Source organism: Meles meles, chromosome 10, assembly GCF_922984935.1.
Source record: "Meles meles chromosome 10, mMelMel3.1 paternal haplotype, whole genome shotgun sequence".
Classification (NCBI taxonomy): Eukaryota; Metazoa; Chordata; class Mammalia; order Carnivora; family Mustelidae; genus Meles; species Meles meles.
Genome location: NC_060075.1, coordinates 7,765,787 through 7,792,985, shown reverse-complemented (window position 1 = coordinate 7,792,985; position 27,199 = coordinate 7,765,787). Strand labels below are relative to the sequence as shown.

General features: G+C 42.2%; 1 protein-coding gene across 3 annotated transcripts in view; it reads left to right on the top strand.

Annotated features, from left to right (window-relative positions):
• Positions 1-27,199, top strand: part of CNTNAP2 (contactin associated protein 2) — a 1,946,064-nt gene that overhangs the window by 1,497,563 nt on the left and 421,302 nt on the right. For all 3 annotated transcript variants that reach the window (XM_046020922.1, XM_046020925.1, XM_046020923.1), the window contains one exon: positions 22,040-22,196. In XM_046020922.1, the coding sequence (XP_045876878.1) occupies positions 22,040-22,196 (157 nt within the window). The remainder of the gene's footprint in view (positions 1-22,039; positions 22,197-27,199) is intronic.

Sequence of the window (27,199 nt, the reverse complement as noted above, 5' to 3'; positions counted from 1 at the left end):
CTCCATGGGATGCCTGCTCCATGGGATCCCTCTCCCACTCCCCCTGCTTGCATTCCCTCTCTCGCTGTGTCTCTCTCTGTCAAATAAATAAATGCACTTCCTTTTGCTTGGGAGACTCGGAGAGAACTTGAATGGGAAGACAATGTTTAGATGTAAAGAATAAGTAGTAATAAATCGGCAGAGAAAGGGAAAGCATATTTTTGGTAGTGGGAACAAGTGAGTCATGTTGCTACAGCTGTGAAACTTACAGAAAGGACGGTGCTGCCACATAAACTACTTAGGTCACCTCTGAATACACAGAAAAATCAGAGACTCGTGCAGCGGTAAACCCAGAAGCAGAGATCATCGACATCAGTGCCCCATGTTATAGGGCAGGGGAGAACCTGTGGAAGGGAGAGATGAAGCATGAACCTCATAACGGAGGGAGAACTCAGGGCCACACCTCCTGACTCACGCTTCCGTGCTCACTGCTCGGTGATCCCTGTTTCACCAGTCAGCCTCCACTTGCTGGAATATATAAGGTCTGAACGGGAAGGGTCAGCATTTTCTGGACTGCACTCGCAAGCAGCAGGTGTCTGAACCAGCTGCTTCTAGATGGGGTGATGCTTCGCCACCAGTCTTCATGCCACAGTTAGAACAGAGCTCTGTCATGAGAGGCTCTGGGCTTCTCCCCGTCGCTCTTATGGATCTCTGTATGTTCTGCTGGAGATGTTGCCATAACCCGCCAGGACTGAGGTGCAGGTGGGGAAGGTGTGGTAAAGCCTGTGATGATGAGCTCAGCTGTAATGGAGTAGTCCTTCCCCCAGATCACCTGCCTTATCCCACGGGTCTCTGCGCTCTCTCGGGAACTGTCAGGGTATCAGCCTTCGCTAGACATTGCTCTAACCCTAAAAGGCATAGAGAATAGAGGATAGAACCCAGGAAATCCAGTGTCCCCATAGATGAATGAACAATGCAATAGAAAGCTCTTTGTTTCAACAAATATATTCCATAGTCTTTCGTTTGCTTAAGATTTGCCTGCCTTTGTAAATATAATAGACTGCACACAACTGACATTTATCTCTTGTTTTGGCAAAATTGTCTGTCCTCAGGTCAAGATTCTGAATGTTGGTGTGTGTACAGCATGACGGCGCTAGCAGATGTAGCAAATTGTGCTGATTTGCCATTGACGGTGGGCTATCCCAGGGTCTCCCAGAATATAGGGAGCCTGGTGTGACACAGAATATAGTCCTTTCTCTGCAGACCAGTTAGACTCATCCAGCCTAATGAGCGCGCTGAGGGCTGGGTCTGTTCCCGCTCTTCCCCTTCAAGTCAACCCGCACAGTCTATGGCATCTGTCTATGACATCTGTCAAAACAAGTCCCTGGTCTAACACTGGTTTTAAAAAGGTCAGTGTAAGGTATAAGTGAGCTATGAAGCTACCTGAGAAACTAGATTCAGGATTAAAGTTTGACTCCAGCATTGCTAAGAGGAGAATAGGGATATGATACAGAGTGAAGATGTGATACAAGGTTTGCACATAGGATTATTGCCACAGATGTGGCTGATGGAAAGATAAACTAGTTATGGACACCAGTGCGGACTGCAAGTCTGTGGTCAGAGATGGCTCCATCGACGCCATAACCGCTATCACTTTCCGGAGAGAAATTGCAGTATTTCTCGGATCACTGGAGGCCCCGAAAAACTGTCGTCAGGTAGAACGAAGTTGCCACCGGTGAAATCAACTAACAATGGATACTGCGAAGAATGGTGAAAGTAACAACAGAACAAAAGCAAGTTGTCAAATCCCCCAACACCAGAATCCAGAATATACATATGCTTTCTTAATTTTGTTCTCCTTTCTTTTTCTCCTTTTTTATTTGTTTGGATAAGACAAAGGGACATATAAATAAAGAGTTACATTCATGTAGTTGAAAAATATTTATTGAGCACCTACTGTGGGCAGGCACCACTTATCAGACATCAGTCGCAAAAGCTGAGCCGTAATGGATCTCAGACTGCAGTGGGATGGGAGGCAGAGACCAAAAATAAGCAGCAAACGCAACAGTGTGTAACATAGCCGGAAAGAATCAATGCTGGGGAGTAAGTAGGGCAGGGTCGGGGAAAGGAAAGATGCCTAGGTTATTAAAAGGTAACATTTGAGCAACATCGGAGGGCGAGGGGATGTGAGGGATGTAAACATCACCTGCAAAGCTCCTGAGGTGGGAGGGTGGTGGGCGTTTCAGGATCAGCAGTGGGCACCGCGCCCAGAGCAGCCTGAGCAGGGGAGGAGGGGAGCGGATGAAACTAGAGCAGGGAGCCCAGGTGGGCAGGGATGCAAGTCACAGGGAATGTGGTAAGACTTCCACTTCCGTTCTTAGTGAGAGGAGCTGCCCGGTAGGCGGTGAGCGGAGGCTTGCCACTGCCTGATCAACCCTCGGAGATGGCTCCCGTCTGGAGGTACAAACATGGACACAAGGAAGCCATTTAGTTCAGTGAGACCGGCTCAGCCATCAGTCATTTCCCTCCAACAGCTACTCGGTCATCCCTTCTGTCCACCAACAGTCCTGGAGGCCTGGAGCACCCCAGACCCAGACAGAGTGAGGGAAATGCAGAGAGGAGGAAGCTACAGCCCTACCCCTAGAGAGTGCGCAGGCCAGGCTGGAAGACACACCTAGAGACTAGAACCAGACCCCCTGATCCGGGCTCTTGCTGGCCGGGGGCGGGGAGGGGGGCAGGAGTGGGGACAGTACGCACAGGGTACAAAGGGATCTTACAAAAGAGATCCTTCACAGCTTGGCCCTCTGTGATAAAATGGTCCATCTGTGCCCCATCTGCCGAGCCTGAATCGGGCTGCAAACAGCTAAGAACAGAGGGAACTTTTTGGTTTATCACTGCATGTCCCGGACACCTAGCCCGTAATAGGCCATCAATAAATGCTTGCTGTTTCTTAAATAAAGTGCACAGCACTTAATCTGGGTTGGGTGGGGGAGGGAGAATGGAGCAGGCATGAGTCTCCCAAAGAAAGGGACAGTGGACTGAAGGTCCCCACAGAGCCCCGGCCGTGAGCCCAGCCTGAGCCCAAGCATGGAGATATGGGGAAGCGGGACCTACTCTAGGAACCGAGACCAGTTCTGTGTGTCCAGAGGTTGGGATGTGTCAGCAGGAGGTAAGGCCCCAGCAGCAAGCAGAGCCCTTGTTATAAAAGGTTTGGGGGTGAGATTTGGTATTGAGGCAGCAGGAGTTACTGGAAAACTTTCATTAGGGAAGATGAGGCCATGTGATGCATTGGCACAGGGAGGACAGGCTGAATCAGGAAAATGGGCAGGGGCTCGAAGCATCCTGAGAAGGAAGAGTGATGGAGTAGGTGACTCGTAAGACATGAGCAGAGTGGGGCGCCTGGGTGGCTCAGTGGGTTAAGCCCCTGCCTTCGGCTCCGGTCACGATCCCAGGGTCCTGGGATCGAGCCCCGCATCGGATCGGGCTCTCTGCTCAGCAGGGAACCTGCTTCTCCCTCTCTCCCTGCCTGCCTCTATTCCTACGTGTGATCTCTCTCTGTCTGTCAAATAAATAAATGAAATCTTTAAAAAAAAGAAAGAAATGAGCAGTAAGACATGGCGCCAGACTCTGCCTTCTACTGAGATGAGAGCAGGGAGATGGTGCGTTCCGCTTGGACGTCTGGGGTTACCTTGCATTAAAAGTTCAGTGATAGGCTCGAAACGACTTTGGACATCTCTGCAGTGTCCACGGGCAAAAATAATCACCATGTGTAAGTTCAGCAAGAATATCTTGTGTCAGGCTAAGAGCGGAGGATGTAATAGTCGTGGAATGTCATTGTCACTGCTCTCGTGGGGCTGCTGTTCAGCGAGAGATGAAGAGACAACACCGTCACACGTAGTGATAAATAGCATAATTAAATAATGAAATAAAACCAAACGCCCTGAATAAGAATAATAGGGAGGACCCACTTTTGCTGGTGTGGTCCAGGACATCATCTCCAGGGAGGTGACTTTTAAGTTGAAACTTGAAGAGGACAAAGTGTGAGCAGGGAAGGGGGAAGGGTTCCAGGAGGGACAAAAAGTTCTGCAACAGGCAAGGGGTTAGCAGTAGAGGAGTTGATGTTTAATAAAAAGTGGGACAGTGTATCAAGGCTGGTTATAAAGAAAATGAACAATTTAACTGGGAGGGACAGGTGGCTTTGCTACTTTGCCTTTGACTTCCTAATAGACATCTTAATAAATTTACTCATCTAGGCCTGCAAGGCAACAGTAACCAAAGAGTATCTGAATATTGTATAATCTGTTACAGTCATTACAATCAAACTGAAATCAGTTGCCTTGCCAGAAGAAAAGTGACTAATTGACATAATGTGATGGTCTCTGAAGAACCTCATTTAATATCGGCAGGTTAATCAGCAGGCTAACAAAACAAGTTTTAGTTAAATACTTACAAGGGAAAATTTATCCTGGGCTTTGGGTGTTCAGTTCACTTATTGTCAGGAGAAGAAAAAAAAAAAAAAGAACGAGGGCAAATTTTAGAGGCTTCACTGTTTAAATAAGTATCCCTTTTACCCACTTGAAAAATCTGACACTTACTGTTATTGAATTTTTTGTCATCTCACTGCTCTTCTGTGAGATTGGAGGACTTTGAATTTGTGCCACTTTTATTAACTGCTGTGCCATCGAGAAAGGCTTTAGCATCTTAGTTCCCTGGGAGAAGGGCCAGGTAATGGATGCATAGTGTGTGACTGGCTTGGTGTCCTGTGACTCTGAAAGGACTGAATAGCAAGTGTGGATGTGACCCCATGGGACGTGCTGCTTAAACAGGGTCTTGCTGTGCTGTTTAAGGGTGGTTGCTTTTTTTGTTTTTGTTTTTTGTTTGTTTTTAGATATGGCAGGGTTAGAGGTCAAGGATAATCAGGGTTGGGTTTGTTTTTACTGTTGTTCTGTTTTGTTTTGTTTCTTTTTAACTTGTCCAACAGTTGAGAAGACAGGATTTGTTCAAAATGCCTTGGCTTTAAGATTGATCCTTTCCTCTTGTCCTTTTATGACTCCCCCAGTAATGTCTTCATCTGAGTGGGCTGGAGATAAGAAACTGGGCCTGAGATTTTCTCCCTGGCAATGTAAATGTGGGGCTGACTCGGGCTCCGGTGTGCTGGGAAGAAGCAGTGAGAGTCGTCATAGCGGGTACCCTTCGTGATCAGTATTGGTCCATAACTCACCTTTAACTGCTCTCTGTTAATTGATGTTTGACCACACGTATGTTGAAGACCCTACTGCCCTACAGACCACTTTGTCCTGCTCACATTTCCGGCCGCCCTGTCTCTCTGCTCACACTCACCGGGCTTTCCTCTTTTGATCAGTCACCTTTGCTTACTTGTGTCTTCATCCCCTTGACCTCTTGAAGCTGGATCACTTGAAACATGAAGACTGCCCTTCATGTCCATCAGTGACCTCCTACTCCTCAAGTCCAGGGATATTGGGCAAGTTGTATCCTTCATCTTTCTGGAATGTTCGGTGGTCATGTGTGCGCCTAGGACCCTGCTGGAAGCTGGAGGTACAGCTGGAGGTCTGTTGGGGGCTGAGCAGATCAAACAATTGTAATACAGAATGCCGAATGCAGTAACTGAGGTCTGCATAACCTGTGGCTTAGCACAAAATGGGGAGAAATGTAAGTTACCTTGCGGAATGAGAACGAGACCAGATTTCAGAGAAGTAACCTTTCTTTAAACCACATTGCCTTGGGGCACTTCCGTGGCTCGGTCAGTTAGGCAGCTGCCTTCAGCTCAGGTCATGATCTCAGGGTCCTGGGATCCAACCCCGCATCTGACCAGCTCTCTGCTCAGCAGGGAGTCTGCTTCTCCCTCTCCTTCTGTGCTCTCCTGCTCCATCTCTCTCACTCTCTCAAATAAATAAATAAATACATCTTTAAGGGGGAAAAAAACCATGCCTTGACTCTCTTTCCTCATGGTGACTACTTTTCAGGTCTTTCCTCACCTGCTCATGTGGGCACACTGAAAAGCAAGGAGTTAGCTGGCCTCTCGCCCCATTCTATGTACAGATTCCCTCTCTCAGGCTCTGTGATCACTATGGAATGGTTCACAGATGGACAGTTCAGGCTCCGATCTCTCTTTTGAAGTCAGTCTTGTCTCCTGTCTGTCCTCACAGTTGCTGTATTAGAGGGCTTCTCTACCAGGGGACGATTGGCCTCTGGAGTGAGATAGTTTGTTGTACAGGACTAGCTCGTACATTGCAGGGCTGACGGTCCCTGTCCCCGGGGCACTAAATTCAGGTAGCACTTCGCAAAGGTTCCTGAATCATGCCCCAGCAGGTAGAACCAGCCTCATCACCACCTTAAATGCTCCCCATGTAAAGTAAAACTGAGCCTCTTTTACCCGAACCAGCACCCTCCTCGGAAATAACAATGTCTTTCAAAGCATTCTTATTTCCTTACTCTTAAACCAAGGAGTCACCGCCAACTGTTCCATCTGGTCCCCAGATCCCACTGCCTTCCTTTTACAGCAGATTTACCTCTGCCTCTGTTACGTGACACGCCGTGTTCATGGGACTTCGAGTCTCTATTGCCCCACTCCTAGGATTTCCAGAACATAACATTGGTCATGCTTCCCACTCGCTTTAAAACCACGGTAACAGACTTCCACCCCAGGATTAAGGCTGCATGGGTATCAGAAAAGCCCTCCCCCATAAACATTTTAAAATGCATGAAAAAAGACTTTTTAAAACCCTTTGAAATGTGTAATTGAGATTGCGTGAAAGTGAGGAAGATCCTTAGGGGCCGAAAATGAAGCAAAACTGTGGACCAGCAGCATGAATGTGTGCTAAAAAGCCAGAAGCTGGCCCCGGGGCTTCTGCCAGTTCCTTGCAATTTACAGATTCAGTTTCCATGATGGTGGAGGAAGAAGGGACCAGGCCAGGCAACGAGTATCAAACATCCCTTTACGGGAAACAGATTTCACAGGTCAAGACTTGGGGGGAGGGGGGATGAAACAAAAAATTACAACTTAAAACCCACCTGCCATTCACTGTCCATGCTTTGGTTTGAGGTAAAGAGAAAGAGAAAGAGATTATCACTTGATATTACGGGTAACAGAAAGCCGGTTCTGACACATGTTTACAGGGACATGTCACACTGTTTGTATGGTTGGGGGGGGAAAGTCAAACTGAGAATATATTCTAAAGAAGCCCCAGCTTGGTAATATCCCCAGGTAGCTGAGAAAAGCAAATGCAGATCATCTGAGAGGGCACAACTTCAGTGGGTCTCGGAAAATTCCCACAGAGACTTTGCCAAAAACATCATCCCGAAGGAAAATAATAACCATGAAGTCTGTGGGGAAACAAGATACCATAATTGTGAGAATATAGATATAACTAATAGCATTTTCAGCCCTACAAAACCTTAAGACACTGAAATTATTAGATCAGGTTGTCATTTTTTTTTAAGTTCTTCTCAACTTTATTTATAAATTCAAAGCAATCCCATTCAGAATCCCAGTAAGTTATTTTGTGAACAACAAAATGATTCTAAAGTTTACAGGGAGAGACAAAAGCTCTAGACTGGCCAATGCATTATTAAAAGAAAGGACAAAATTAAAAGACTGACCATGCTGGCTCTTTCAAGGAGAAATAGAAAGTACGATTAAGGAAGACGCTAGCAAAAATGAGAAGTGTCATTTGAAAAAGAACCAAATAAAAGTTGTAGGAATCAAAATGTCATCAAAATAAAAATTAAAAGCATCATGGCAGAGTTAAGCAGCAGTTTCCACTCAGCTGAAGTGAGAAGAGTGAAATGAAAAACAGATTCTGAAGGAAATTTCCCAAAAATCTGCCCAGGGAGGCAAAGAATTATTAAATGTGAAAAAGAGGTTAAAAGCAAGAAAATGAGATCAATAACATCTAATACATATCCAGTTGGAGTTCTGGAAGAAGAAAGTAAAAGGAGTCAAACCCTATTTGGGGCATATTAGCTAAGAATTCACCAGAACGGAAGAAAATATGCAGATTTCAGATTAAGAAGTCACAATGTATGCAAACAAGAGTGAGGAAAATGCCCCACTAGACAGAAAGAAAATACAGATCACCCATAGAAAGAATAGATATTAAGCTGACCTGACCATTGACTTCTTCACAGTGGAAACCTATAGCCACTGGAATATTCTCAAACTTTAGTGGGAACATAACCATCACCCTTGAAAATACCTGCCAGAAAACCATCTATTATGAATAGAGTCTAAATAAAGACATTTTCAGACAAACAAGGGTAACTACAGATCAGGAAAATTTTTAAATTATTAAGTATATAGAGCAGCACTTTCAAAAGAACTTTCTGAGGTGACAAAACGTTTGCTGTCCAGTGTGATAGCCCCTACTACAGGTGGCTAGGTGACTGAGGAACGAAATCTTGATTTTATATCATTGTAATTCATTTGAATTTTAGTAGCCGCATGTAGCTATTGGCGACCTATTAGGCAACCCAGATGGGATTAATGAGCATAACCAACAGGTATGAGTTAATGAGCACATAGAGAACAATTAGAGAATAAATTTTTCTCAAGTACCGGTAAGGAATTTTTTAATATTGACCACAAACTGAACCCTGTAAAACAAATCTCAACAAATTTTAGATTACTGATATTACATAAATGCTCTTCTCTGACCAAGATCATATTAAATTTTAAAAATCAACTAAAAAGACATTTTTAAAACATGACAGCGTGAAGTGAAACTTAACAATTAGAAATTTTACAAGACATTTGTAAATAATCTCTGAGTCACAGAAGAATTAATAATCAAAATTAGATAATACATACTGCTCAATGAAAGTGACAATACCATCCAAAACATAAGAAATATTCCTAAGTGATATTTTGATAGAATTGATAGTCCTGAATGCATTCATTAAAAAATTAGGCTAAAAACTATTGAGCTAAGCCTCTACCTTGAAAATTAGACAAAGAACTCAAGGCTACATCTAAAGAAAGTAGAACAGACAAAATAAATATAAAAGTAGGAACTGATGAACCGTAAGTCAAACATTGAAAAAGGATCAACAGGGGCACCAGGGCATCTCAGTCAGTTAAGCGTCCGACTCTTGATTTCAGCTCAGGTCGTGATCTCAGGGTCGTGAGATCAAGCCCTACATCGGGCTCCATGCTCCTAATTCTTAAAATATCAACAAAGTCAATTCTTTAAAAAGATTAGTGAAATCTATAAGCTTCTAAGTAGACTTCAGAAGAAACGCTAAAGGGGGATATAAATACAACTCTTTACCAATATATTTAAATGTTTAGATGTAACAGACAGAATCATAGAAAATACAGCACATAAATGAGTACAGCAGATATGCAAGAACAGAAATATAAATGGATATGACCTCATAACAAAGACATTAAGTTTTATTAGCCTCAGATAATTTAGGAATGATTCCAATCTTTTTTTATTAATATTGTATTTATTTGTCAGAGAGAGAGCACAAGCAGTAGGAGCGGCAAGCCGAGGAAGAAGCAGGCTCACTGCTCGGCAAGGATCCCACTGCGGGGCTCCATCCAGAACCCTGGGCTTATGACCTGAGCTGAAGACGCTTAACCAACTGAGCCACCCAGGCATCCTGGAATGATTCCAGTCTTATACAGTGCTCAAACCATTCTTTGAAGCCAGTATTAACTTGATACCAAAGCATAGTGATAATACAACATGGAGAAATGTCAGGCCAATGTCATTCATGAACATAGTAGCAAAAATCCAAAACAAATGAGCAAAGAATCCCATATATATAAAAGTAGTGATTTATCTCAACAAAGTTGATTATTTTACAAGTACCATCATTGAAAAGATATCTATAAATGCAGTTTACCACATTAACAACTAAAAGGGGGGAAACATATTATCATCTCATTCAATGCAGACAAAGCATTGAATAAAATTAAATATGATGTTAAAAAAATTAGCAAATAGGAAATGGAAGGGGAACACGCTTAAACAAAAAGAAGAAATGTTTTTTAAAGGTGACAGCAAGGGGAACCTGGGTGGCTCAGTAGGTTAAAGCCTCTACCTTCAGCTCAGGTAATGATCCCAGGGTCCTGGGATCGAACCCCACAATGGGGCTCAATAAAATATTTTTATTGTATCAGGGCAATAAATAATAATAAGAAAGTAGATAATAATACTAAATAATAATAATAAATAAAAACAATAAATAATAATATAAGTAAGAAATAATAAAAATAAAAAACAATAAATAATTAAAAAGTAGACAAAAATATTTTTATTTTATCAGGGCAATAGATAAATAAGGAAATGTTAACTTCATCTAACAAAATAAAATTAAGAATGTTTCCTCATTAAAAGCACCAAAAAATAAAGTTTACAGGGTCTCTGAGTGGCTCAGTCAGTTAAGCATCCAACTCTTGATTTCAGCTCGGGTCATGATCTCAGAGTCATGAGACTGAGCCCCACCTGGGGCTCCATGGTCCATGTGGAGTCTGCTTGACTCTCTCCCTCTCCTTCTGTCCCTGCTTGCACTCTCTCTAAAATAAATAAAATAAAATCTTTAAAAGAAAAAGGGAAATTTACATTATTACAGTTATTAAGAAATTATCTTCCTAGCATTTTCTACAAGTCAATAAAACACACAAAAAAAATCCAATAAGAAAATGGGCAAAAAATATGAACAGATTTTTTTAAAGAAGGGAAGATAAATGAATAAACTTGGAAAGGCAAACAATCGTAGAAGTAATCAGTGAAGTATAACTAAAACCATAAAGATGTACTCTTTGTCACTCACTACTTGTCACAGTTAGCAGCATAATACCAAGGATTGTCAAGGATTTTAAAGTTTTATGTACTGCTGGTAGGATTCTGCATTCATGCAGGTGCTTCAGATGAACAATTTCAAACTGCACAAACCATATGACCTAACAATGGCACAGTAGGATCATGCTCAAAGCTCTTAGGCATTTTCACAAAGCATGTTGAAATAGCAAAAAACTAGACACGGCCCAATGTTGATTAATATTAGAATTAATAAAGTGTGATATATTCAAAGAGCCCATACCGTAATAACAATGATAGTAAACTAAGCGCAAGTCTATTTTATTATTCTTTATACCTATGTAAAAAGGTATTAAACTTTGTGTTTATATGACTTGTATTTGTGTGTGTAAAATATTTTAACATCCGAAATTTTATTTATTTATTTACTTATTTGGGAGAGAGAATGTGTGTACATGCACACGTGAACAGGGGTGGATGGTGCAGAAGGAGAAGGAGAGAGAGAGAATCCTCAAACAGACTCCCCACTGTGCACGGGCCCAACACCGGAGCTCGACCCCAGGACCCGAGATTGTGACCTGAGCTGAAATCAAGAGTCAGACTCTTAACCGACTGTGCCACCCAAGAACCCTTTAACATCTAAAAAGTTTGTAACTAGACTCCGCATTACTTAAAAACTAAAGTGCAAACACCGTGAAAGTACCCAAAACCATTTCTCCAACCATAAATTCTGCTTTGCTACACAGCTCCCAGCAGCCTGATTACCCCATAGTTCCAGAAAAGAAGTTGGATGTTTTCTGGCCTCATACCTTGGCACAGCCATTCAGGAGATGCTGAAATGCTCCTAACTTCCTCCTGGTTTCCTGGCTCCATCAAAGCTGCTCTCAGATCTGCCTCCTTACGGAGACCCTCCAGTCCACCTTGATCCTTGGTAATTGTTTCTTTCTCCAAAATCCTACAAGACCCATTGCCTGAACGCAGAGGGCCCATTGCCTGCTCCTATGGCATCCTGTGTATATTTTTTCCATCTTATTATGTGTATGTCCTATTAGATATCAAGGCATAAAACTTTCATAATTGTAAATTATTGAACATGGTCTTTTCCGCTAACTCAGGAGCTTCGATTGGGAATTGGGTTTTCACCCCCTTTCCCCAAATTGCCTCCCCAGCACTGAAAAGGTGATTCTTAATTATGTAGTATGCCATTTCAGTTGCAAAGCACTATTTTGATACTAATTGAAAAAGTTATAGTTGTTTAAATTAACTTGTTAAAGTTACAGTTGTCCTTTAAATATGAAATGTGCTGAAATGCATCTATTATCATTCGATGAAAGTCGAGGCACAAGATACCGACTATTTCAGTATAAATTATGGGCCTGGGGTAAGACATGTTTTAACAAACAAATACAGTGTTTAATGAAAAATGAAGTAAAGGGAACAGCCAATACTCAATCCAGTCATCGTCCCTGTTATCCAGTTTAATTCCCTCTAAATTCATTCTATAATGAGGAGAAGAAATATTTGAAGTAATTGGTCAGGGCTTTTTGGGTGGAAAAGACTAGAAAAGCATATGATTAAATCCACATGCAATAGCATGAGGTTGCACTGATCACTTTGGAATTACTAGTCCCACTTGTTCCTGGGGCCGTGGTACGAAGGAATTAGCCAGAGTAACTAAGGGGGTCCATAAATGCCGTGACCTCTGTGGAAAGCGGGGCCAAGTTAACATAGAGTGCGTTGGCCTATTCTGTTCTCTTTAATACTGCTCAGAATAACGAACTCCCGTCTGATCTGTCACTTCAATTCCGTTCAAATTAATAAAATCTAATTCATTTGAATAGGATTCAAAGTGATTTGATTCAGTTCAATCAAATGCCGCTCAGTGGAATCAGTCCTTGATTGAAATCTATTACGTTCAGTTCAAGAAAATAAATTTAAATATTATGCAGTAAAATTAATTTTTAATTAACTAACATTTCAGTTCAGGTCCATTTTGATCTGAACTTCAATTCTCCACTTCTAAATTTGGTCCCCATTCAAGTTCATAAAATATAGTAGAATCCAGCGTAATCCTAAAAGGTGCACCAGGAGGCTAATCAACGGCGTTCATTTCTGTTCACCCTAATCAAATGAGTTTAGTGACATTCATCACAAAGAGAGAAATGCTCACCTTTCACTACCATATTGAATGTTTATATTATAACTTCAAAATTATGAGTTTTCCCAACTTCACAACACTGTCGGTAATATGAACTCTGTAAGACTTTTTTGGATTCATTCTTTGTTTGGTCTGTCTATTAACATAGAAGCAGATGGCTAGGAAACAAAAGAAAATGTTATTATCAGTTTAATAAGCTGATTTCACAAAATTTGTAGGCAGCTTGAAGTGATAGGTCTTTGTCATCTGTAAAATGCCAAGATACAGGATGTTTCATTTTATTTTTAAAGCTTTTAATCTAAAGAGTAAAATACAGGCATTTGGAATCAAAACCACACTTATGAAATTTGAAAAAAGAAAGGTTACAATGACTATTCTGAAAAGAAAAAAATGGGAATTTTAAATGGAGGTGTTGCTGTAGTAAACCCCACTGGCATCTTTTCATTTCTTCCCTGGAAAGTGAAGTCCTAGCTCAGTATTCCAGTGGGACGCGGGCACCAACCTCTCAGTAGTCTGTGACCTAAACCCACACTGCCATTGCCTCAGCAGGATATGGCAGGTCTGTCTGACGATAAGAATCATCAGGGCCTTAGTGACTGAATCTCCCTCTGAGATTGTTATTCTGTAGATATTATTTTGTAGGCCAGGGAATCTAGAGCGTTGATAAGAACCTCAGGTTCTTTTTTTTTTTTTTTAAACATTTATTTGACAGAGACAGATCACAAGTAGATAGAGAGGCAGGCAGAGAGAGAGAGAGAGAGAGAGAGAGGGAAGCAGGCTCCCTGCTGAGCAGAGAGCCCCATGTGGGACTCGATCCCAGGACCCCGAGATCATGACCTGAGCCGAAGGCAGCGGCTTAACCCACTGAGCCACCCAGGCGCCCCAGGAACCTCAGGTTCTTATCAAGAACTCTTATCAAGAACTCTCTGAGGTACATTGGAAACTCTTCTCTCTACTAATGTCCTGCTAGAGGGAAAAAAGGCAAAAGCAATCACTCCACGACTTCACCCCCCAGCCCTCATCTTTCTAGAAGAATCCTGAGACTTCCACGGTCCAGTTCTTAGAAGTGATTGCATGGGGACAAACTCTACATGGTGAAGAAGGGGGGCTGCCTGTATTTAAGGCAGAGAACTCTAGGACTGGCGGCCTGTGCTTGGGGGCAAGGGGAGCTGTGATACCCGGCATTAGCTGGCATGGTTCACACCTCATACTGACGGAAGAGGGGAATGTGGCCTGCTTCATCTTCCAAATTATTGCTAGCAAATTCTGTGGAGGGCTCTGTAGTAGCTACAGCACCTCCAAATTTCCTCTTGGCACCAGCCCAGCCCAGGACTTACTGTGAGGTTTTACCTTCCTTCTTCTCTAGGTTATTTGTCTGGCAAGGAAGGTTCTCACAGGTAACGAGTGCTTTGTGCCTATGGTCCAGAATTATGCCAATTAAAGATGGCCCCTATGCTCACTGTGTGTGCCTTGCCACGGAGTGCCGTCACCAGATCGGAGTGATCGGCTGAAATTGGTGTCGTGGAGGGGCAAAGATTCGGTAGTGCTTTGGCGAGGACAGGACAGGGGAGGAAATGGGTGACTTTCAAGAGCAAGAGTTGCTTCTGTAGAAAGCAGGCCCAGCTGGCACTGTAGGGGCTTCAACAGCCAGGTTGCTGCCTGGTGCCGGAGGACAGGGACCAGGGAGGGAGCGGCCTGCAGGGGACACCAAGCAGAGCTCTGAAAGGCAGGTTTCTGCTGCAGTTTGTACCTGCTGTTTGCCCTGCCAAACAGCCCCCTCGGAGTCTCTAACAGATCACGTAGGTAAATGGATCGTAGTAGACAAAATAAAACTGGATTTCATCAAGCTGAAAATACGCTTTTATGTTTTCATTTCAGAGATTGTAAACCTTGTGGTATTGTTTTTAATACCCTCTAGAAGTGGATGAGGTGTAAGTGTCCCAGGGACCATAAGGGCGGGGTCTTCTCTGGGAGTGCGCCATGATAACATAATTTAAGCAGATATCAAGGTTCTTTGTGTAGCCCAGAAGTATTAAAGACCACATCTTAAAAAATCACACATTTTCTTTCTTTCTTTTTTTTTTTTTTAGATTTTACCCATTTATTCGACAGAGAGAGATCACAAGTAGGCAGAGAGGCAGGCAGAGAGAGAGGAAGGAAAGCAGGCTGCTTGCTGAGCAGAGAGCCCGAGGCGGGGCTTGATCCCAGGACCCTGGGATCATGACCTGAGCCAAAGGCAGAGGCTTTAACCCACTGAGCCACCCAGGCGTCCCCAAAAAATCACACATTTTCATCCAAAGTTCCCCATGCACCTGTCCTAGGGTTTCTCTCAACTTGTTAGTGGGGCGGGGGGAGTAGACAGAGAGTCTCTTGGTTTCTTCAAGTCCTAAGAAGCAGGTGGCCTCTTTCCCTTCCTCCTCCACCTGTTGTCATGCACACAACAATCAACCCTTCAGCATAAAGAAGCTTGAGCTTGAGCACAGACAGTGCAGTGATTGTATGTAATTCAATCGCTAATCTGGTTGTTTTAATACAAGGTGCCTTACTTTGATACTTTAGTGGCTAGTCAGCTTTGAATAGGGTTTACTAATTTTGTCCCAGTGGTTACGCCCACTGAGTGTAGTTAACAGAAATCTTCATATTTTGAGGTTACAGAAGTTCTTAAACCCATGGCCCTGGATAATTAAATTATTTCTCTTCTAACCACTTCTTATTCTTGTCTTTTGAAAGTCTTTCCATTTTTATCACCTTTAACTGCTTTTCCCCAGAGCCAATTAACAGGTAAATAATGATTTGTAAGGCAAAGTGTAGTACTTCATTAGCATAGCACCGGAATAAGGCAATTCTTTGTTCAATGCAAATTGAACCATTTCCTTGCTGAATACAAAATATGTGCCAAATTAATAATTTATTTTAGTTACAGTGATTTGATTCAACCAAAATGTGCCAATGCTAATAACAAAGGGTACAATTTGCTTTCTTCCCAGCATATGGGTTTCTCACTGGCATGCTTCTGTTCATGGCAGAACATTTTGTACTGTGCTTACTTATTTTCCTTAGAGGGGGAAAAAATAGCTTCGATCTGGAGTCACCTTAACTGGAAACAGTAGCCATATAAGGTTATAGGTGACTCCAGTCAATGGTGAGGGATGGGGAAGAACTGGGGAATTGGGCCACTCTTACCTGCTCTCTAGCCTGTTGCCTCCTGCACTGAAAAAGGGAAACGTCAGTGCAGATCATCCTGCTGGATCCCACCCTGGTATCTAATAAGAGTCTCTCCCTATAGGAACTGAGGGTCCTGCCAAGTAAGATTAGCTCAGAGCCTAGATCCCACAGAGTTTCAGGCCTTCTGCTGGAATAACCACTGCCCAAACAACATGACAATGAAACTTCCTCTCTTTGGGGGGATGGGGGTTTATTCTGACTCCCCACAGGTGCTGTTAGCAATCCATGGGCTCTCTGGTCCATTTCCCCTGCCACACATTTCTCAGAATCTCATGCTAAAGGAGAGACAGAAAATTACCTTGCTCCTTTTACTGACATTGTTCTGATTTTTATAAAGAATACTGAACCTCATTCAACTTCTCTCACTCGTGCAATTTACCATCACTGTCTATAATGGAAATATAATAGTGTTAAGTTGTTTCTCTTGGTTGCTGGAAGACATTAATTGAAACTGAGCTGAAGTTTTAGATATAGACTCTTCCAAGGGCTGTTTGAATGACAAGAAGGGCAAGGGAGTTTCCTGCTAGACAGCCCATTAACCCCAGTTCCACAGATGTCTGCTTTGTTTCATCCCCTCTACCAGATGTGTTGGTATCTCCTAGTTTCCAAAACAATGATAGTAACCAAAATTTCCTTGGAGGGAAAGAACTTAGCATTAGGTCACCTTGAAGAGATGCAGTGTGATAAATAGACGTGATAGCCAGTCTAGGTCATGTTTCTACATTTTTGGGGTCAAGTTGTGGTCTGGAAGGCCCCAGGGACATTTGCAAGGTCAGCATGGTACTGCCCTCCTTTGCCCTCTCCCTGTAACATGGCCTAGAGTTGGGATCAACAGAGACCTTATTCAGGTTACTGGCCGGCTGGCCTGGCTCAGGTTTTATAGTTTCCTTAAATGGAATTTTTCAAGCCTTATTTTTTTAAAGTTTTGACTGCATCAAAAGAGTATAGTTTGTTATTGCTCATGGTTCCAACACTAGGAAACATCGGTGTGGATGCTTTTACTCTCTACTCTGACGGAAGAGAAGGGAGAAGCAAGCATGCAAACAGACAAAAACACCTTGAATTCAGAAAGCAAACACAGGTGTCTTTATTCTGGGACATGGCCCACATAGGCAAAAGATAGGCTTCCGAGTGGACCCTTATCTCAAAGACCTGGCCTCTTCCTCCCTTCAGAACAGGGTACTGAAATCTCCCATTCTGCTGTTCACCAGATCAAGTCAAATATATTTTTAAAAATTCTTGTGCTATAAATGATCTAGCAAAGGGAAAAAAATAATAACTTTCCCAAATTAAGTCAACACAAGTAGAAAACCTAAAAATATGTATGAAGTAGGAGACTATCTAATTCTTTTCTAAGTTTGGAGTGTTTGCTCATTTACTACATCAAGCCCGAACTTCCCAGAAGAGTTTCATGACTTTAAATTGCCCACCTAAAAACAATTTACAATTGCACCAAAACATATAATAAACATCTAGCAATAAAACTAACCAAAGAGGGGGTTCCTGGGTGGCTCAGTGGGTTAAGCCTCTGCCTTTGGCTCAGGTCATGATCTCAGGGTCCTGGGATCAAGCCCTGCATCGGGCTCTCTGCTCAGCTGGGAGCCTGCCTCCCCCACTCTCTCTCTGCCTGCCTCTCTGTCTACTTGTGATCTCTGTCAAATAAATAAATGATTTTTATCATTTATAATCTTTATTTTTAAAGATTTTTAAAATCTTTAAAAAAATAAAAAAACTAACCAGAGAGGTGAAAGACTTATACTCTGAAAACTATAAGATATTAATAAAAGAAATTGAAGACAACCCAAACAAATGCTCAGGGATTAGAAGAATTAATGTTCGTACTACCCAAAGCCATCTATAGATTCAATCCAATTTCTGTCAAAAAAACAATAGTATTTTTCATACAACTACAACAAATAACCCTATAATTTGTATGGAACCACAAAAGACCCCAAATAGCCAAAACAATCTTGAGAAAGAAGAACAAAACTGGAGGTATCACAATCCCAAATTTTAAGATATATTACAAACCTGTGGTAATCAAAACAGTGTGATACTGGCACACACACACACACACACACACACATATATACCCCAAAGACACATAGATCAGTGGAACAGGATAGAGAGCCCAGAAATAAACCCTCCCTTATATGGCCAGTGAATCAACACAAACAAGGCAAAAATATACAATGGGGAAAACACAGTCTCTTCAGTAAAATTTGCTGGGAAAACTGGATGGCTACTTGCAAAGAATGAAACTGGATTACCTTCTTACATCATACATAAAAATAAATTCAAAATGAATTAGAGACCTAAATGTAAGACATGAACCCTTAAAACTACTAATAGAAAACATAGCCAGTCATCTCTTAGACATCAGCCCTAGTGACATATTTGTGGATATGTCTCTTCAGGCAAGGGAAATAAAAGCAAAAATAAACTACACCAAGATTAAAAAATCTTTTGCACAGCAAAGGAAACCATCAAAAAAATGAAAAGATAATCTGCTGACTGGGAGAAGATATTTTCAAATGATATATCCAATAAGGGGTTAGTATCCAAAATATATAAAGAATTTATACAACTGAACATCCAAAAAACCCCAGATAATCTGATTAAAAATGGGCAGAGGATGTGAATAAGACATTTTTCTGAAGAAGACATCCAGATGGCCAAAAAACACATGAGAAGAAACTCAACATCACTCATCATCATGGAAATGTGAATCAAAACCACAGGGAGATACCTCATGCCAGTCAAATGGCTATTATCTATAAGACAAAAGTAACAAGTGTTAGAAAAGATGTAGAGGAAAGGAAACCCTCAGATACTATTGGCAGGAACATAAAGTAGTTTAACCACTGTGGAAAACAGTATTGAGTTTCCTTAAAAAATTAAACATAGAACTACCATACGATCCAGTAATTCCACTATGGAGTATTTACACAAAGAAAGCAAAACATTAACTTGAAAAGATACATGCACCCCTGTGTTTATTGCAATATTATTTATAATAGCTAAGATATGGAAGCAACCCTAGTGTCCACTGACTGATGAATGGATAAAGAAGACAGGGTGTGTGTGTGTGTGTGTGTGTGTGTGTGTGTGTGTGTGTGTAAAAGGATATTACTTGGCCATAAAATAATGCAGTCTTGTCATTTACATCAATATGGATAGACCTAAAGGGTCTTATGCTAAATGAAATAAGTCAAAGACAGACAAATACCATATCATTTCACTTATATGTGGAATCTAAAAAACAAAACGAATGAACAAACAAAAAGCCAGAGTCATAAAAACAAAGAACAGACTGATGGTTGGCTAGAAGGAAAGAGGGTGGGAGGTGGGTGAAACAGGTGAAGGGGGTTGAGAGTTACAAACTTCCAGTTATAAAATAAATAACTCACAAAGATGAAAAGTACAGCAGTGGGAATACAGTTAATAATATCGTAGTAACATTGCATGGTGACAGATGGGGACTGCCCTTACTATGATGAGCACTGAGTAATGTATAGAATTGTTGAATCGCTATGTTGTACACCTGAAACTAATATAACATCATATGTCAACGATACTTCAGTAATAAAAATAAATAAACTGTCTACCTTTAAAAAAAAATGATTGGTGTATCTAAGACAGTTCTGCATGCAATTCCAGTGTGGCTCTTGCCTCATTTTTATTTCTGAGCACTTATACGGACAGACACTGGCAGAAGTGTCTACCTAGCATCCCAAAAGGGTGGGTGAGTTCTCCTAATGAAATTCTAGTACACCTGAAGATTTTAATTGACTGGCCTTCTTGGCTTCCTGGCTGGCACCACCCCTAATAGATTCCATTCCCTCCCAGCTTCCTGCAAGAGAAGCTGTTCCTAGGACCTCCCTTCCTCCCACTCCATTCCCTCCCCCGCCCGCCACTGCCTGGCTTCATCTTGCCATCATTCACCTGAAACTCCTTCCAACAAAGTCTCCTGTGACCTTGCAGCTGTCCAATTAAAAGAAAAAGTTAAGATTCTCATCTTCATGGATTTCACTATGAAATAATCTGGCAATTCTGAACACTCTGTCTTCTGGAAGTTCTTTGCTTATTTTCCCTCCACCCTTTCTGACTGCTCCCTCTACTGGGTCCATGATGGCCGTCTGCCTCTCTTTTTCTTCTCCAAATGTTCCTGTAATCCAGCAGATTCCAGTGGCGTCTCTCCTGCAAGCAGTATTGTCTCTTTTACACTCATCGTTCCTAAAATGATTTTCAGCCCAAAGAATGTTCCTAAGATCCAGTCTTCTATAGCCAACTGCCTAGTTTATGTATTGAATTCATCATCCTTTCCTCAACATTCCCCAAACTTCTTACCTTCCTACCTAACCTCTTTTCTGCCTTGGCGAAACACATTAGCCAAGCCAAAAGTAGGGAGATTACTTCCTACCCTGCCTCCCACCCTAATCCCAAAATCCGACACCAATTATATCTCACTAAGTTCTTTCTAATTTATCTTCCTCTCCATTTCCACTCTGTTTTATTATTTCTTTCTGTGTTAACATAGGAGCATCACATCTGGCCTCCCTGACTTCATCCCCCAGAAATCTTTCATCTTACTGTGTAGATCTTTAAGATATAAATTTGAAAATTGCCTGCATTAAATCCTTTAATTGGCTCACATTACTTACAGGATGAAGTCCAGTCTCTTTGTGTTGGGAGGAAGTAAACACTGACAGGAATAAACCAATGTGAAGTAATTTCTTATTTGAACAAAGATTTTTTGTGTGTGAGGCGCTCATCTACTATTACTACTACCCCTGCTACCCTTTCAAACATACTTCTTCAGCTCTATTTTACTTCAGCCCTATTATTATATTTGAAATATTGATTGAATTTCAAACATACTTCTTCAGCCCTATTTTATTTTACTGTGTAAAATAATTTACCAATACACTCCTACATATGTTTTCCATTTAGAACTTTCTCTCTCTGACTTTTGCATTCTGCTGCCTCTGCCCACAGCATTTACCTCTCTTACATCCTTATTCACCTGGGTAATGCCCATTCAGCCTTCAACAAATATCTTATGTCTTCTAGGAAACCTTCCTTCATGACCTCCTTTCCCTTACTCAGGCTCCTGTGTGTCATAAATCTTATTAAGTTCAATCTGTATCATTTTCTTCCATCAATTCTGCTGAGTTTATCATGTTTAACACACAATGGAAACTCAAGTGATGTTTGATGATTGGATTAATGAGCAAATACTTGAGTGAATATTTAGGCCAAATAATAAAGGCACATGTATTGTATAAGAGAGCATTGTATGATGTCTTATGAGATACAGCATCGAATTTCTGGCTTGGGAACAGATCTGCAGTGTGATTGAGAGAATCCCTTCAGCTTTCTAAACCTCAGTTTCCTTACCTGTAAAATAAGGGGATCAGACTGAGATACAATGAAGGTCATTTGACTCTGATAGTTTATGATCCCCTTGACTGTTGCTTTCCAGAAAAGCCCAACTAGTCATGAACTTAGCTGTAATTTACAGAGTCAGTGCCCCATCTACATGCCTTCATCATGGTTGTCCCCACCTGGCCAGCCTCTCTTCTGAGTAGACACCTAAGTTACTGAAGCTTGAATGTCCGAGCTTCTTCCAGGGAAAGAGGTACCTATCCTGGTGGGGAAAACGTAGGCTTACCATTCTTTGTTGTATTTTTTTTCCTGTTGTATTTTTTTTCCTGTTGTATTTTTTTTTATTAAATATTCCTTTGATTGAAATACATTTACTTGTGAGAGGGTAATATGATATTCAGTCTACCAGGATTCGACACTGCCTCTGGGGACGGAGGTGTACAGTTGACATCAGCATGGTCAAGCCTAGTCCACTTCATGGTGTCTTTCCCCTTTCTCGTAGATGGCAGCCCTTACACCTGGTGGGTTGGCAAAGCCAATGAGAAGCACTACTACTGGGGCGGCTCTGGGCCTGGCATTCAGAAGTGCGCCTGCGGCATCGAGCGGAACTGCACAGACCCCAGATACTACTGTAACTGTGATGCGGATTACAAGCAGTGGTGAGTACAAGCTCCCCTCCCAGTGTGCCTTTAGGTCAGACTAATTCTGTAGCAGAGAACATTGAAAATTGCTGAAATAATAAGAGGAGGAGTGGTAAGCAGTGTTTGGGGGCTAACCCAGGTGACAAATGTCAGAAACACAAAAATATAAAAACAGAGAGAGGTCAGTGTTACGAAGGTGTGCATTTAGAAATAAGCAGACACATAATTGATGTGTTTCTGTTTTACTCAGTAGAAGAATAATGAACCATGTAGCAGAAGGTGATTTACACTATGAAATGTACTTTGTAGCAGTGGAGGGAATGACTGTGGGCAGGGAGCCCATGTGAGGGGACAGGGGCTGTCCACAGTAAACAGTCTCCTGTGAATGCTTCCACTTCCTACCCTGTTTGCTTTGAGTAGCTGCACAAGAGAAAAGGAGGGGGGAGGGGAAGGGAAAGAAAAAAGTCGTTCCTTGCTCTATCTTCAGCAGCAGTGCTCACGGATCTCCTTTTCCTTCCTGCCTTGAACTGTTTATAACTCTGATACCGATCAGTTTAAGAAAGATCTATTTCGGGTTTCTTTCATCACTTTCCTGGCTTTTGTTCTGCTTCACAGTGGATGGCTGGGTCTGTGTCAGTAATAGATAAAGATAAAATCAGCTGTCATTCAGCATGAAAAAGAGAGGCCCCAGAAGTTTTGGTGGAAGACTATAAACCTAAGTAGGGCTCTCCCCAGAAGCACACAGTGCGCACCTGCTTCTCACGATGTCAGAAACACAGAGAGCCCTCTGTGTTCCTCTCCTGCCTCTGGACAGCAACGGAGGGCGTGACTCTGGCTCTGAATTTCCTCAAGAACACACACAGTCTACTTTGGTCTGCCTGTGTTTCACACTATTTAGAAGGACAATTGACAAATTCATTCTACCAGTTAACGGAAAACTAATTCTAAACATAAAGTTGTGTGATTTCCAGGTCGGGTGTCTACCTATTTTCCAAAAGCCATTTTTCTTTTACTAAATGAAATGAATTACCAATCCCATATATCTCAGTATTTTGGAATCGTGCATAAATGAGCGTACGTGCAGAAATAGCTACCATTATTCTTTTTTTTTTTTTTAAGATTTTATTTGTTTATTTGACAGATAGAGATCACAAGTAGGCAGAGAGGCAAGCAGAGAGAGAGTGGAGGAAACAGGCTTCCCGCTGAGCAGAGAGCCTGATGTGGGGCTTGATCCCAGGACCCTGGGATCATGACCTGAGCCAAAGGCAGAGGCTTTAACCCAATGAGCCACCCAGGCGCCCCGATACCATTATTCTTTAATTGTGGTTTAGTATAAAGAGAAAATCATGATATTCTGTTTTTAATTTTATTTGTTTGAAAGATGTCTCTACACACATATTCACACACTCCACCAAGATTGGAAGTCAGGAGGGCGGAAGCCAAAGGCGCAGGGCTCTGAAGTTAACTTTTCATTCTTTCATTCAGTCACTCATTAACTCAACAGATACTGATTGAATTTTATATGCCAACAACTCTTCTAGGTACGGAGGACAAAACAGTGAATGTGAAGAACAAGATCTGACTTGATTTATGATGTTGTTGTCATTTTTTACTGGCTGTATGTCCTTAAGCAAGTTCTGTGGACTCTGATTCATTTGTTTCTTCATCGTTGACTCCCACTCCCTTCAAGAAGCTGACTTTGAGTGCATTTTCTCCAAGTAGGAGACGTGGGAGCCCTGTCCCAGATGGCTCATTGTCTAGCAATGCAGTGTTCATCCTACCACAGAGGACAGTTGAGTAGTCAGGGAAAGGAAAATCTAGTGCATGCATCCAAGCAAAATTCATTTTTGTCAGACATCATGGTCAGTGCTAGGGATACAATGGTAAATGGAACATGCACTTTGTCTTTGAAAGAGCTCAAAAGTTAGTTGGAGGACAAAGCCCACAGAAATAGCATAATACAATCAGTACTTTGAAGAAGTCATTGCAGGATACAGCAAAAACAGTGGAAGAAAATTTAAATCTAGGGGCATGTGGGTGGCTCCGTTGGTTAAGCATCTGACTTGGGCTCAGGTCATGATGTCAGGGGCCTGGGATTGAGCCCTGCCATCGGGCCCCCTGCTCGGTAGGGAGTCTGTTTCTCCCTCTGCCTCTCCCCTGCCTTCTCGCTTGCTCTCTCTCTCTGTCTCTCTCAAAGAAATAAATAAAAATATTTTTAAAAATAAAATTTAAATCTAACTGCAGGATTGGAGGAAAGGGTTAGTTAGATCCTCACAGGAAAAAGGATGTTTGGAAGAGAAGTAAGAATTTGCTAGGCTCACTCTTCCTTAGAATATCGTCTTGGAGGAGAAGCATGAGCAGCTTGGGCAGTTTGGGGAGCCATCAGGGAAGTAGATTTGGAATGCATTGCGGAGAGGAGAGGAACCACGGTCACGCTTAGTTTGTGGGAGGTGCAGCATTGGAGCTTCCATTCTTTTCCAAGGGTTGTGGGAGTTTGAATTTATCAGCCACAAGCCCCATGGAGGTCAGCATGGGGCGGGGGCGGGGAGACCACAGCAGTCCTTGAAAGTCATCAAAGGCTGAAGGCACAGCCACAAAGGAGACAGAAAACGTAGGAGATGTTCGGGAAGTGGTATCTGCAGGAGTAGATAGGCCTGTCCAAGAAGAAAGGGAGGAGTCTGGGTAGACACCCCTTTGGGCCCTTGGAAATGGAAAGGAAGCCAAGCCACGTGTCAGGCTAAGGAAGAAAAGCACTGAGGAGTAGATGAGGAGTTCAGCTTTGAAAGGATTAAGATGGAGGTGGCGGTTAACGTCCTGTCTCAATCCGGAAGGCACCATTCATGGGATTACTGAGAAGAAATAGAGATTTCAGAGAAATGTATTTGCATTTGAAATCACTTCCAAGAACATCCCTGAATTCAGGTCACAGATGAGAAGACTCCTTGCGGGAAGACCTGTTCCCTGGGCTCACAGACACGCCAGGCTCCAGAGTCCTGATAGGCTCATACCTGTTCCCGGTCTCTGAGGGTTCCTGGGATGGCTGGTGTGTGGTCCCATTCTGTACCAGTAGCAGTGAAGACACGCTCACCACTAGCCCTCACCTCTCCACTTCTTGTAAAGTTTTCTAAGGCCCCCAACAGAGGCACTATATTTTGAGTAAACTGAAACATATAATGAATATGACTACAATAAATAGCTATCAAGATGATCTTCTCTATTTAGACAAGAAAGAGAGCTTTCAGTGGTGGCTTACTGGTCTTTGAACTCACCAGCCCCTGGCAAAGGGCCTGCTCTGTGGATATTTTAAAAATGTTTTTAAAATGGCCCAGATTTGCCACTTTTGAGGCAGCTTTTAACCACTCTGAAACTTAGATTTGTTGTCTGTATAATAAAAATAAATCTTGATCAGCAGACAAGCATGAGAGCAAATGGGAATATAGATTATGAAAACAGTCTGTAAATTATGTAGTAACGGATACATAGTTCTTTGCAATTCTTCATTCTGTAATTTCCCTCCAAGTTTTAATGATTCCAAATGAATCTTTAGAAATGAAAACAGACTGTGGACAGTGAGTCCCTTCATGCCCTGGCCCAGCAGCAGACCCCAAGTCCAAGTCTACGACACCACGTGGCAGGGGTGTGGATGGGCTCTACTGGCGAGGCTCACATCAGATGTCATCAAAAGACAAGGTGTAGGTCCTCCAGCCCCATCTGACCTCAGGCAGAGATGCTGGAGCCAGACTGTGGTACTGAACACAGCAGGGGTCTAGTTCCAAGGAAACCCTTGCTCCCCTGACTTCCCAAAGGGCAAGAATGAGAGCAGTTTTGTTGGTGGAGGCAATCTTAGTGCACCAGCTGGGCTGCGTGAAGGGAACAGCTGTTCATAGGCATTGTCTGAGGTCCTCTTTTCACCCAGAACAGGGAGAGGCTGCAGCCCTTCTAGGAAGCTGACTTCGGGTGCAACCTCCTTGACTAGAAGGGGGGGTGCTTCCCAGCTGGTTCACTGTCCAGGCAACCCGGAATATGTGTTCTCAAGATCACGAGGATCCAGATCTTTTTGTCCTGCCACAGATGAGAGCGAAGAGATTCGGGAGAAGGAAAACCTCGTGCCTAAGTCCAAGTGAAATTCACAGATGTGAAACCACACTTGCTGTGATACGTGAAAGGACAGATGAAGGTTCTACTTCTGAAGCTCAGGCTTTCAGGCTCCGTGTCCAGCTAAGAAAGTTACTCTCTCCAATAATCTTACTTCACTCACTGTGAATCATTTGATTAAAATTGAGTAAGGCTGACATGGGGATGAAGCTCCCCCATGCCCTTTCCTGTGTGTGTGACCTACATCAGCACAACTGGCTTCTGTAAGTTCCTATGTCGGCAAAACGTAGCCAGATAGCCCTTCCCAGTTCATGCAAAGATTTGGTAAAGTGCCGTTGTAAATGAATGTTTGAAATTACAGGCGGGCATATTATTTTTACTACTTGAATATTGAATGGAACCCTAGCAACATTTGTTAACAATTTCTTAAATTACAGTTACTTAAATGGGGGCCCGGGAAAATGTAAATTATGTTCCACAAATTATATTAGAAATGAGAAGCAGAGAGAAGACCTAGACCCAGGTTTCCAAACTCACAGTCCAGTGTTTTTCTGTAACATCATGATCAAGAAAGACTATTAACATTGTTTTTATCTTTTTACTGATTTATGAATTTACTGTTTATAGCCATCTCTAAGTTTTAAACCTAAAGTTTAAACAAACAGACCACATATTTTATGTTCTTCTTAAAGAAAAGCAATCTAAGCATTTATTATTATTTACTAGAGTAAAATACGCAAAAATGGGGCTGGGATAAATGAGACTATAGCTCAGGACACAAGCAGGCCTCCCAGCAAATCGACAATGGCCTGTGAGAACTATAACCATCTCAACGATTGCCTGATTATCTATGCTGTGAGAAGTTTTACACAGTTATTTCTGAGATGGAATGTAATTTAACATTTATGATTTACTATTTGCAGCAA